Source organism: Pezoporus flaviventris, unplaced genomic scaffold (genome assembly GCF_033815535.1).
Source record: "Pezoporus flaviventris isolate CSIRO_AGI_PZ_B2104156 unplaced genomic scaffold, CSIRO_AGI_Pfla_v1 ptg000153l, whole genome shotgun sequence".
NCBI lineage: Eukaryota > Metazoa > Chordata > Aves > Psittaciformes > Psittacidae > Pezoporus > Pezoporus flaviventris.
Window position 1 is genome coordinate 505,483 of NW_026892701.1, and position 13,910 is coordinate 519,392.

Genomic DNA, 13,910 nt, shown 5'->3' on the forward strand with positions numbered 1-13,910 from the left:
GAGAATGAAGACCTTGGGCCCACTGTAGGAGAGGATCTGATTCAAGACCATCTTAAGAACCTGAATGTGCACAAGTCCGTGGGACTTGATGAAATCCATCCACGGGTCCTGAAAGAGCAGGCTAATGAATTTGCTAAGCCACTGTCCATCATATTTGAAAAATTATGGCAGTCAGGTGAAGTTACCAACAACTGGAAAAAGGGAAATAAAAGCCCCATTTTCAAGAAGGGGAAAATGGATGACCCAGGGAACTACAGACCAGTCAGGCTCACCTCTGAGCCTGGCAAAATATTGGATCAGATTCTCCTGGAAGGCATGCTAAGGCACATGAAAAACAACAAGGTGGTTGGTGACAGCCAGCATGGCTTCACTAAGAGGAAATCCTGCCTGACCAATTTGGTGGCTTTCTATGATGGAGCTAGGGAACTGATGGACAGGGGTAGAGCAGTTGAAGCCATCTGCCTGGACTTGTGCAAAGCATTCGACACTGTCCCGCATTGACATCCTTGTCTCTTAATTGGAGAGACATCTCAAAGAATTAAAGAACAACAAATAGCTTTCAAGACTTGTTTTATTGTTGAATGGATGGCTTCACTACAATTTCTTTTCCTTCCTGAGGGCCTGTGGAGCCACTGCCTCTCCTCCCCAGCACCTTTGGAGTGTGCAAGGACCAAGGGGGACAGGGCAGCAGTTGTGGAGGATCAAGCTTTACAAAGACACCCCCATCATGGATTTCAGCAGAAAGCCAGCCAAGTTGTGCAGTCTTTCCCTTTGTGAAACAAACATGACAGTTCTCTGGGACACAGCTCCCTCCTCCATCGCCACTGGCTTTCTCTGCCCAGCACCAGCTGCATGGAAGATTATCTGCAGCAAAATTTTCAAAGCATTCACATCTTTCCAACAAAGAATGCAGGCACTTAGTCCTGTGTTCACACAAGCAAGGCTCTTCAGTCACCTCCATTTCAAGAGGACACCAGGCACCTAGAAGCCATTGTGGACCTGGGCCTTAAATGCTTTATCTCAAACAGCAGTTGATTGGAATGTGGAGTCCTAGGCACTTCTGTGCTTCTGAAAATTTTACCTCACTTATTCCTGGCCAGGCCAACCAAAGCCCCGAAGTTCCTAAAATCTATTAAAGCACAGTTCAGAGTGGCTCTGTCCCACTTCTTCCCTAAAGTATGGTTTGTATCTTTGTGCCTTAGGCATAAAAACCTATCATTGCATTTGGAAGCACTGAAAAAACTTAATTTCAAGTGGTTCTGAAATTCTACCATCTGCATGGCACTGATGGTGTTCACATTTGCTCATTCAGCAGCGAGCAGGGAGGGACTCAGCCCCGACTGGAAATGTGGATTATAGCAAAACCTCATAAAGTACAGTCAGCAAGGAAATGAGGTCCCTGCAGCACAGATTTGGCAGTCTGACTAATCAAAACAGGCATTCAAGAAAGAAAAGAACTCTCATTTTAGCAAAAAGGCTAACCAGCACTCCAGTTTGGGATTCAGTCTGTATTTGGAAAAAAAGTCAACAAGAAAAATGATGGATAGAACTGTCTTAATTCACACATTGTACTCCAGAGGTTCAAGAGAAACACTTTTTTTTTAAAAAAAAATGTGTATCTCTGGATGACATTCAGCACCCTTGCATTAGCAAAGGCAGCAGGTGAAAGAGCTTGATTCTGGGACCTGTGTGCAGACCTCTCTGCTCCTATTTTGGTTAGTAGAAAGAAAGAGTAGGATTTACATTCTTTCAGTTCTCCCCATCTCTCCAAGAGCAGGGGGAAAGAAGGTGGGGGAGTGAGCAAGAAGCTGCATAGTTCTGACTTACTGGCTGGGCTTAAACCATGACACATACAAATGTCACAAGCATGTAACTGAAGTGGAGCAGAGATTCCCAGTGGATGATCCCTAACCAAAAACATGAAGTGTGGCCCCAGATGTTCTCAGAGCAGAGCTGACATGTGGCAAGCAAGATGCATTTTTAAGAGTTACAGAATAAGACCAAACTTGCTGTCCAAATAACTTTTTTTTTTTAATAAACTGGCCCCAAGTTCTCTTCCAATCTTTTAAGATAGCACAATATTTCCAAAGTGAATAAAACTTTCAAAACCAACACTGATTAAAAAGAGATGTTTGATGATACCTTAAAAAACACCCAGAATATGAAATTAATCCCAGTCCAATGTTATAATTAGTTAAGAATACCTCCTGAAAATTATATCCCCACAAAAAAAATGTGGGTACTGAAGTTAAAAGCATCAGAAACTTGAAAATACCACCAATCTTTTAACATTTAAAGACAAATCAGAACATTCTTTGGAATCACAAGGTTATTAAAACATGTGAGTTTCTCTCTGGTCTCCACACTGACCTTTCAAATCAGTCTGTGTACGGATTAAGTGTTTGAGCAGTTTAATATCCACTGTTGGAAAATAGAGTCTCTGACCAGCAAGAGGCTACATTGAACAGGAAAACATTGGCATTCTCTTTCTAGTACTGACTTCTCACAAAAACTTAAGCACAAGACAAAACAGCCCTGGTTTAGGAGATACTTATTTGCTCTTCTTTTCTAAAATGCATTGTATGTGTACTTCCACTGCAAATTTTTTCAGCACTTGTGACAGGCAAGAAGGAAAGGGGAAGAAGAGAGACAGTCTCCTATGATCTTGCTTGGAGGAACCAACAGCCATAGTGCACTGAACTACTAGCTCTCCTTATTCTTGAAACCAGTTTCCATTGCTGGCAACTTGAAATAGTTTATTAAAGATTTCATTTTTAAGATTAACAGATAACAGATTAGCATGAAATCTGGCGGTGGCTATGGTTCTATGTGCATGAAGATTGGTTGGAGATTCTTTCCCCTTTCAGCATTGGCTGTAGTTCACTGAAAACAAGTCTGGTATTTCTCCATGTGTCATGAAATGTGAGAGACCTGTCTGACTCGGGTTTGTATCTCCTGTCGACACAAATGGCAGGTCTCCAGCTGCAAGGCACACTCCATACACAGATCACTGCAGGAGAAGAAAAATCAGTTAAAGGTTGCATTTACAGTGTGAAAAACTCAACAAAACAAGAAAGAAAAACTCCAAGCACTAAGCAGTTCAGTTACCCTGCTAGGAACACCCAAGTCTTTCAGCGTGGAAATTAGGAATTGCAAGTCAGGTGTTGTGGATCCACAGGCTTTGAGAGGAGCTCCTGCTGGTCAGCATTTTACAGACTCAGCGCCATTGGTCAGGATTACACTTTGTTCATCTGGACACTGGGTCTGGAGAACAGCGGTCCCAATGCCCTGTGGGGAGCTGTTGCCACTTCTTGTGGACAAACGCTGGGCACCTCTCTCCTCTTTAACTTTCCAGCATCCAAACCCATGGCAAGACTGCTTCCATGAGTGCTCTAAAAATACTAAGGAACTGGATTTAGCTGGATTAATTTCCTAGTAGGCTCCTTAAAGGCAGGAAAGCACTATTATGGTATTATACTGCTGTCCTATTTTTAGCTTTTAGAGGAATTTGTGACTTGAGACAATCCATTTGTTAAACATTTAATGAGTGTTTGAGCATATAATGAATTTTCTGTTCTCTTCATGTGATCTGGATTTCACAGCACCAGTACTAAACAAGCACTGATCTAGTGGAAGGTATTCCTGCACATGGCAGGGGGGCTAGAACTAGATGAGCTTTAAGGTCCCTTCTAACCCAAACCATTCTAGGGTTCTAAATAAACCTTTGATATCAGGGAATAAAGACTCAGTAGCCCAGGGGTAGCATATGTATGTAGCTGTAGTACTTCCCCAACCCAAGACACACACAATTAAGTATTAAATCTCAGTTCTATAGTGAAGGGAACAGTGGGAATGCTATGCTTAACTTCTGTTACATCTGGAAGAGAAGGGGTTATTTCCTTTATACTTGGGAGTCAGTCAAGATAAGCAGGGACTGCATCTGATCTCACGTAAGCTGAATGTCAAATTCACATTTTCCCTCTTTTCTTTGATTTTGGGTTGTTTTTAAGGTTTTACCTGTGTCCGCATGGCCCAAGTTCTGTGTCTGCTACCTCATCACAGCAAAGCGTACAACAGTTCTCTCGGATACTCACTTGCTTCAACAAAGCCAGGCGCCTGTGTCTGAAGGAGAAGACATCCCTCCCATTAGTCTGACTCAAAATAATAGATTCACACCTATTCCAATGACTGCATCAAGACCAGTGCAACACTTGCCTGTGCTACGCAACACTACTGCTGATAAACATCGATCATAACTTCCCCCAAAAAAGGGCTTAACACACCCAGAGATGTTCAAAACAGTCTTCAACTCCCTATTCTGGTCTGTCAGAAAGGGTCAAAGAGGGTGTCAGATTGTAATTTTTCTAGCTCCCACAGCAGAATACTTCAAATAAATTGTTCTTTAGTATCTGTGTACTTTTAAGAGTTGTGAAAAAATCCACAAGTAAACCACACAAACCCTTGCATCAACAAAATTCAGAAACCCTACAATGCTGTAACACAGTTTAGTTTAAAAGAATAGAAATTGAAAATTAAACCAACAGCCCAGGGTTGAGTAAAAAAATCCCCCATTTGATGAAATAAGACAGTTAAGATGTGGAAAACACATTACACATCTAAACTGTTCAATGGCAAGGTGAGTGTCTAGCCCAGACTACGACCCAAAGCTGGACACATTAAGTTCAGTAAAACTCTACATGAGTTCATGTTAGGTCCTGTGATGGATAACTAGGGTCCAGTCAGACCCTTGCTTTTATTCCTATCACTTTTAAGATCAATGCTATATATTAATTTAGGATTGGTTTATAGTTTCCAAACAGTTTGGGCCGTAAGGCAGGGATGATGTTTGGGTAAACAAAGAACAAGTGTCCCACCTTGAACGGAGTATTTCAGTGCTATCACATAGTAAACAGGCTCTGTCACATGAGGCAAAGTTTCTCCCATCAGGCATCAACAGAAAAAGTTTCCCCCAGTTTCTCTCCACATCTTTTAGCACAGTCAAACAACAACTCTCAGCTAATGCTTAAACACTGCAAGAAAAGTGCCAGAATGATATCGACAGCGATCACATCTGATCATCAGCACCTCTACTGTGAAGAAAGGCTGAGAGCTGGGCTTGTTCAGCCTGGAGAAGGCTCCAGGGAGACCTGAGAGCACCTTTCAGTGACTAAACTACCAACAACTGGAAAAAGGGAAATAAAAGCCCCATTTTCAAGAAGAGGAAAACGGATGACCCAGGGACCTATAGACCAGTAAGTCTCACCTCTGTGCCTGGCAAAATATTGGATCAGATTCTCCTGGAAGGCATGCTAAGGCACATGAAAAACAACAAGGTGGTTGGTGACAGCCAGCATGGCTTCACTAAGAGGAAATCCTGCCTGACCAATTTGGTGGCTTTCTATGATGGAGCTAGGGAACTGATGGACAGGGGTAGAGCAGTTGAAGCCATCTACCTGGACTTGTACAAAGCATTCGACACTGTCCTGCATTGACATCCTTGTCTCTTAATTGGAGAGACATCAGTTTGATAAATGGACCACTCGGTGGATAAAGAACTGGCTGGATGGCCACACACAAAGAGTTGTGGTCAATGTCAGCTGGAGACCAGTAACGAGTGGTGTCCCTCAGGGATCGGTGTTGCCACCGGTCTTGTTCAACATCTTTGTTGGTGACATGGACAGTGAGATTGAGTGTGCCATCAGCAAGTTTGCCAATGACACCAAGCTGCGTGGTTCGGTTGAGATGCGGGAGGGAAGGGATGCCATCCAGAGGGACCTCGACATGCTTGTGAGGTAGACTGATGACAACTTTATGAAGTTTAACCATGCCAAGTGCAAGGTCCTACACCTGGGTCTGGGCAACCCCAGGCACAGCTACATGTTGGGCAGAGAAGAGATTCAGAGCAGCCCTGCACAGAAGGACTTGGGGGTGTTGGATGACGAGAAACTTAACATGAGCCAGCAGTGTGTGCTCACAGCCCAGAAAGCCAATCATACCCTGGGCTGCATCAAAGGAGCATGACCAGCAGGTCAAAGGAGGTGATCCTGCCCCTCTACTCTGCTCTTGTGAGACCTCACTTGGAGTATTGTGGGCAGTCCTGGTGTCCTCAACATAAAAAGGACATGGAACTGTTGGAGCAGGTCCAGAGGAGGGCTACGAGGATGATCAGGGGCTGGAGCACCTCCCGTATGAAGACAGACTGAGAAAGTTGGGGCTGTTCCGCCTGGAGAAGAGAAGGCTGCATGGATACCTCATAGCAGCCTTCCAGTATCTGAATGGGGCCTATAAGGATGTCGGTTAGGGACTCTTCATTAGGGGCTGTAGTGATAGGACAAGGGGTAATGGGTTAAAACTTAAACAGGGGAAGTTTAGGTTGGATGTATGGAAGAAGTTCCTTACTGTAAGGGTGGTGAAGCACTGTAATGAGTTGCCCAAGGAAACTGAATGCTCCATCCCTGGCAGTGTTCAAGGCTGGGTTGGACAGAGCCTTGGGTAACATGATTGAGTCTGAGGTGTCCCTGCCCATGGCAGGGGGTTGGAACTTTATGATCTTAAGGTCCTATCCAACCCTAACTATCCTATGATTCTATGACATGACACGGAGGAATGGCGTTAACCGGCCAGGGGGGAGACTGTAATGAGATCTTAGGAGGAAGCCCTTCCCTGTGAGGGGGGTGAGGCCTTGGCACAGGTTACCAAGAGAAGTTGTGGCTGCCCCATGCACGCCCCTGGCAGTGTTCAAGGCCAAGTTGGACAGGTCTTGAAGCAGGTTGGTCCAGTGGAAGGTCCCCTTGCCTGTGGCAGGGGTTTGGAACTGGATGAGCTAAACTTCATTAGGTGCAACAGTTTTCTTTATTTTTCAACCGCAAACATCAGCACCCCTCTGTTGTGCTTTAATCGAAGTGGCAAATCTGAGGAATGCTCTATCCCAGATTACACTATGAACTTTGTACGCTGCTTGTGTTCCCATAAGTTATTTCATTACTAATGACCCAAACAAGAAAAGTTATTAGTTTTCATTCCTAGCAAAAATTTGGTAAGTTAAGGAAAAATATACCCAAAATTGTTCTTACCGGGCTTGATTTATGTTTAGGTGGGAAAGTACTTCCAAATCTGAATAACCTTTGACAACACCGTCATTCAGAAATGGGGAATGTCATGGTTTAGGCACAGCTGGTAATTCAGAACCACACAGCCCCTTGCTCGCTCTCCCCCGCTCCCAGAGGGATATGGAGGAGAACTGAAAGAATGTAAATCCCATAGGTGGAGATAAGAACAGTCCAGTAACTAAGGTATAATACAAAACCACTATTACTACCACCAAAAATATTGATAACAGAAATAACAAAAGGGAGAGAATATAAAACTAAAAGGGGAAAGGAAAAACAAAATGCAATAAACCCAAGAGATGCACAATGCCCCATTCTACCCTCCCCTCTGCTCCCAGAAAGATGGGGAGGAGAACTGAAAGAATGTAAACCCCATAGGTGGAGATAAGAACAGTCCAGTAACTAAGGTATAATACAAAACCACTATTACAACCACCAAAAATATTGATAACAGAAATAACAAAAAGGAGAGAATATAAAACTAAAAGGGGAAAGGAAAAACAAAACACAATAAACCCAAGTGATAAACAATGCAACTGCTCACCACCTGCCGACCGACACCCAGCCCAACCCAAGCAGCTATCTGCCCCTTTGGGGTAACTCCCCCCAATTTTTATACAGGGCATGACATGCTGTGGGATGGAATACCCCTTTGGCTAGTTTGGGTCAGATGTCCTGTCTCTGCTTCCTCTCGGCTTCTTGTGCCCCTCCTCACTGGCAGAGCATGAGACTAAAAACTCCTTGATGGGGGTAAGCATTACTTAACAACAACTAAAAACATCTGTGTGTTATCGGCATTCTTCTCAGACTAAACTTGAAAACACAGCAGTGCACCAGCTACTAAAAAGGAGAAAAATAACTGTTAGAGCTGAACCCAGGACAGGATCCACCCCTTATTCCTTACCATTCACATCATGCTCAGATCCCATATTTTCAAATATACCATGGCTTTTTGTCTCTCATATATATATATATATATACCCCCCCACACACAAACAGAGAAATATCATTCTTTAGTCCATGGACCAATCCCTATAAAGTCGCTGAATTGATTCAGTCCATGATGTCAGGCTCCATCTCTTGTAACAGTCTTTCAGGGCAGGAGAGATGGTGTGTAGTGTTGGATTGTTGCCTGCTGATGACACCACTGGTGAAACTCGTCTGGTTTCATCCAAGTTTATTCTTTGTTGGGGTAATGATTAAAGTCAGGGTCAGTCAACAGTGACCTGAGGACAGTTCCGCTGCTGCTGGCTTTTCCCATGACTACTCCCTGATGATGACCATGACAGCACATAACTTCTTTTCATAGCCCAGAGTGGTAGAGATGGGCATCTAGCTGGTAGGCTACAGAAGTGTTATAGAGCAGGCAAAAGCACATAACTGAGATCACTGGCTGTTCCCCCCCCCCCTCAATTAAATCCCCTTGAGGTACACACCAGATTTAACCATCATCCCGCATAACCCACCAAGAATACCTGAGTCCCTGAACAAAAGCAATCCCATGAGTGGGTTTGCCTTTACCTGAATCAGGAACAACCGACTGTCTCTCCCAGCAGATTCTTTATGTGTACCACAGGAACTCTGTCCCCCTCTACAGTACATTAAAGTTCTTATTGGGCTGCGCCAGCCCTGTTGGCAGATCCCCTAGTGTTGACCAACCAGGTGGCTTTTGGTAAATGTGTATCCCAATGTTTGAAAGCCCCACCACCCATTGCTCTCAGTATAGTTTTTAACAGCCCATTGTACCGTTCAATTTTCCCAGAGGCTGGTGAATGATAAGGGATGTGATATACCCACTCAATGCCATGCTCTTTGGCCCAAGTGTCCATAACGCTGTTCCAGAAATGACTCCCGTTGTCTGACGCAGTTCTCTCTGAGGTACTGCTTTGTCATAAGACTTCATTTTCAAGAACCAGAATAGTGTTCTGGGAAGAGGTGTGGGGGACAGCATATGTTTCCAGCCATCCAGTGGTTGCTTCCACCATATCAAGCACATGGTGCCTACCTTGGAGGGTCAGTGGGAAAGTGATATAGGCAATCTGCCAGGCCTACCCATTTTTGTACTTCAGCCATCGTCCTCCATACCAGAGAGGCTTTAACAGCTTGGCTTACTTAACTGCAGCACGCTTCACACTCATGAATAACCTGGGAAGTAGCATCCATTGTTAAGGCCACCCCTCGATCGTGAGCCCATCTATATGTTGCATCTCTGCCTTGAGGGCCTGAGGTGTCATGGGCCACCAGGCCAATAATAATTCACCCTTATGTCGCCAATCTAAGTCCATCTGAGCCACTTCTACCTTAGTAGCTTTATCCACTTGTTGGTTGTTCTGATGTTCCTCAGTGGCCTGACTCCTGGGTACATGAGCATCTACGTGGTGTACCTTCACCACCAGGTTCTGCACCCGGGCAGCAGTATCTTGCCACAGTGCAGCAGCCCAGATGGGTTTACCTCTGCGTTGCCAGTTGCTCTGCTACCATTGTTGCAACCACCCCCACAGGGCATTTGCCACCATCCATGACTCAGTATAAAGCACAGGCCATTTTCCTCATTCAGCAATGTCCAAGGCCAGCTGGATGGCTTTCACTTCTGCAGAATGACTTGATTCACCCTCTCCTTTAGCAGTTCCTGCAGCTTGTCCTAGGGGACTCCACACAGCTGCCTTCCATCTCCGATGCTTTCCCACAATACAGCAGGACCCATCAGTAAACAAGGCATACTGCTTTTCACTTTCTGACAGTTTATTATATGGTGGGACCTCTTCAGCACACATCACCTCCTCCTCTGGTGACATTCCAAAATCTCTGCCCTCTGGCCAGTCCATGACGACTTCCAGAATTCCTGGACAACTGGGATTTCCTATTCGAGCTTGATGTGTAATCACAGTGCAGCCCACTTACTCCATGTAGCATCGGTTGCATAATGCATACAGGAGACCCTGCTGTTGAACATCCAGGCCGGCACGGGCAACTTCAGTGCCAATCACTTCTGAAGCAGCTCCAACACCTTTCATAGGCTGCCAGTATCTCTTTTTCAGTTGGAGTATAGCTGGCCTCGGATCCTCTGTATCCCTGACTCCAAAAGCCAAGGGGTCGACCTTGATTCTCCCCTGGAGCTTTCTGACAGAGGCTCCAGGTAGTACCATTCTCCCTGGCTGTGGTGTAAAGCACATCTGTCACATCTTGCCCGCTTCGGACTGGTCCATCCCAGATCTACTGCATGAACTATCTCTCCCATTTAATTTGTTCAAAGGCTTGTTATTGCTCAGTGCCCCATTTGAAATCATTCTTCTTCTGGGTCATGTGATAGAGAGGGCTTCCAATCAGACTGTAATTTGGGATGTGCATTCTCCAGAACCCCACAACACCCAAGAAAGCTTGTGTTTCTTTCTTATTAGTTGGTGGAGACACAGCTGTTATCTTGTGATCACAAGATCCCCACAGGTATTTACATTCTTTCGATTCTCCTCCCCATCCCTCTGAGGCTGGACAGTCACAAGTGGCAGGGTGTGTGGCATAGTATGATGTCATGGTTTAAGCCCAGCTAGTAACACAGAACCACGCAGCCTCAGGCTCACTTCCCCCCCTTCTTTCACCCCCCTGCTCCCAGAAGAATGGGCAATTGAAAGAATGTAAATCCCATAGGTTGAGATAAGAACATTCCAGTAACTAAGTTATAATACAAAACTACTACTACTACTACCAATAATAATATTGACAAGGGGAAATAATAAGGGGAGAGAAAATAAAACTAAAAGGGGAAAAGGAAAACATTAAACACAAGTGATGCCCAATAGAATTGCTCATCACCTGCTGACTGATACTCAGACTGACCCGAGCAGCAATCTGGGCCTTTCAGGTGACTCCCCCCTGTTTCTATACTGGGCATGACTTGCTGTGGGATGGAATACCCAGTTTTGCTACTTTTGGTCATGTGTCCTGTCTCTGCTTCCTCACAACTTCTTGTGCTCCTCCTCCCTGGCAGAGCTTGAAACTCAAAGGTCCTTGATCGGGGCAAGCATTACTTAGTAACAACTAAAAACATCGGTGTGTTATCAGCACTGTTCTCAGACTAAAGTCAAAAACATGTCACTGCACCAGCTACTAAGAAGGAGAAAAAATACTGTTACAGCTGAACCCAGAACACCTACTCATTAAGTTGCACTGGAGTCTTTTCTAAAGGAGACCTTTGGAGGTGTGACCCTGTTAATGTTGCTACGTACAACATAAAGACTTTGCTACACACGGCATCTAGACAGGAGGATTACCTGGGCAAAATGATCTTCTCTTCTGCTGTCAGAAAGGCATAATCATTAAAAGTACTAAATTTCATTGATGGTGGGTATTTGAAAGGTTTTGCCCCAAAGTTGAACTCACATTGTTGATAGGACATGAAACTAGCTGCAGCAAAAAAGCCAGATCTGCAATATGAGGAACAGACATTTTAGAATGACTTAAACTATAGGAGAGATTTCCAGACATTACTATTATTAGCAGACAAAAATATACCCTGAAACAAAGAGACAAGTTCCTTCAATAGGAAGTTCTACAGCTAATTGCAAGAAAAGCCTCTAACACACCCAGTTTCAGATGCACATGTTTACCTTATTTAGTTCTCAGCTTTTGAATTTACTAACAGAGTTTAGCTGAATTTACTCTGAGTCAGCCAATAAGGGCTGCGTACTCTACAGTTAGGATTAGTCACACACTAAAAGCAGATACATTCATCTGAACAGTCTACAGCCTGTTCCTCTTTACACTGATCACCTCAGATATCTCCTCCAGCACTGGAAAAAAGTATTTTTCTTCCAAACAGCTGCTGTTTAGCAGAGCTGTGTGGAGCAATACCAGCTGCAAGGGACACCTCCACATCCACTGCTCCCCTCTGCTTTATTTGAGCAGGCAGGAACCTGGAGAGCTTGCAATGCTCATACACTTGTGTGGGATGAATCCAGGTCTGAGCACAACAACCATCTGCTCCTTCATGCCCTTGCAGGATTACCTCAGGACAGCTGTCTTCTTCACAGCCACCTTGTAAAAAACACCACAACTATTGCCTCTTTCAGTTTTATTTACTGAAAGGGCCAGAGTTGAGTAATACCTTAAGTTCTAACCAAGTAACAGAATCTGTTGAGTATATAAGTGACATAGTCCACATGAAGAACTATAAGTTGAATATACAAGATATTCTGCAACTCTTTAAACTGAACTACTCTTTGCTTGCATCTTGAACTTAATTTTAAGGAGAAAACATGAATGAAATTATTAGCTCAGTATTATTACTTTACATAGTACCGTAATGGTTAGTTAAGCTACACAAGAAGCTTCTTTCTCAAGTATCACACCAGCTTATCTTCTCAGAACTAAAAAGCTGAATTCCTCCATGAGCGTCAGAGGAGTTGGCCATGTGTTAATTTTAACAGAGCTGTCAAAATAAGCCTAACACCTTTCTATAATGATACCAAGAGACACCTTCCCATGAATACTCAATATGCTACTGCAGGAACTGGCCTCAGTGAGCAGCAGTAAGTAAACATTCTTCAGCACTTGCAGGACTAAGGTGCCTTGCTTTGCCTCCCCCCCCCCCCCGATAAAAAAATTCCTCAAGCACTACTAGAAATATGTTCATCTTTGCTACAACCTCATTCTATTTCAGTGCTGTGCTCATTTGACAGTAGAAAACATCGAGTTAAATCTACTTTGGAAAGTTCAAAGTATTTATTTTAGACCCTGAAATCCACCTGTAAAATGATCTCACTGATTTCTAAGCAACTTTCAGTTGGGAAACCTGCTTAATGATGGCTTCAAGTAAGCAAATATGAATGTACATCTCAAATGGGAAACACTTCATACAATTAAAATAATTATTGTGCAGGTCACTGTCCTTCTAAGTGAGCACATACTTACATAGAAGATGAAAATACTTGCTTCTCAGCAGGAAGCTGGTTTCCATTTAAATAGAAAATCATTTGCTTTTCCTGCAAGTCTAGTAGAAATCCTATTATGTCTCCTTATATGCAAAACAAAGATAAAGATTTCAGTCATTAAATGTCAACAGCTGAAACAGTTATTGTTTTAAGTAACACATATCTCAATATGAGTTGTCTCACTTAAAAGGAATCGTTTGCAAAAGCATAAGGGAAGAAACACTGATAGAAAAAGATAGAAAGAAGAAAACAGGAGAAAATAGTAAAATATTAAAATATTTTAGTCTGCCAGAGCACTAATACTGCACAATTGTAGAAGGATTGCAGAGTATTTGCCAAAGCCAGAAAAAAACTGCACTCTGTCTCTCCCTGGCTGTTTACACCTGTTGGAGCTATTCTCAGAACACATATTTGCTTAAATCTGTTTCTAACATGCTTGTGCTATTTAAGAGGCGTTTTAATTTAGCCATCCTTGGGAGAAGTTTTTAATAGAAGAGAAAGCAGCACAGTTCACACAAGCATGGCATGCACAGACTCCTACCAAGATTTCAAAGCTGAGATCAAAAACAGAACTTTGCTGTCCAAGTAGTTATCCAAGAATTTAAAGTAAGCAAGACAGCGTGATGCCTCCTTAAAACAAACAAGTCTAATTCAGAGATCAGGGTTTGGTTGTTTGGGTTTTTTTTTCCATTCTCTAAAATAACTCTTTCAACCCAGAAGGAAGATTTCAACCCCGTTTTGTAGGATTGCAAACATCTGGGCAGAAGCTTTATGATTGAATGTCCAGCAATGTTAGTTGGGGCTATAATTTGTACTCTGCTTGTTAAAAGAAAAAGCATTTAACCAAAAGATTCTTTTTAAACAGACTGGAGCA

The 13,910-nt window shown here is 43.4% G+C and overlaps 1 protein-coding gene across 2 annotated transcripts in view; it reads right to left on the bottom strand.

Moving 5' to 3' along the window:
- Nucleotides 1–1,609: 1,609 nt before the first annotated feature.
- Nucleotides 1,610–13,910, bottom strand: part of LOC133283088 (RING finger and SPRY domain-containing protein 1-like) — a 68,521-nt gene continuing 56,220 nt past the window's right edge. For both annotated transcript variants that reach the window (XM_061479572.1, XM_061479571.1), the window contains 4 exons: nucleotides 13,017–13,119; nucleotides 11,378–11,530; nucleotides 4,018–4,122; nucleotides 1,610–3,010 (listed from right to left, as the gene is read on the bottom strand). In XM_061479572.1, coding sequence (XP_061335556.1) covers nucleotides 2,914–3,010; nucleotides 4,018–4,122; nucleotides 11,378–11,530; nucleotides 13,017–13,119 — 458 coding nt within the window. In that variant the 3' untranslated portion in view covers nucleotides 1,610–2,913. The remainder of the gene's footprint in view (nucleotides 3,011–4,017; nucleotides 4,123–11,377; nucleotides 11,531–13,016; nucleotides 13,120–13,910) is intronic.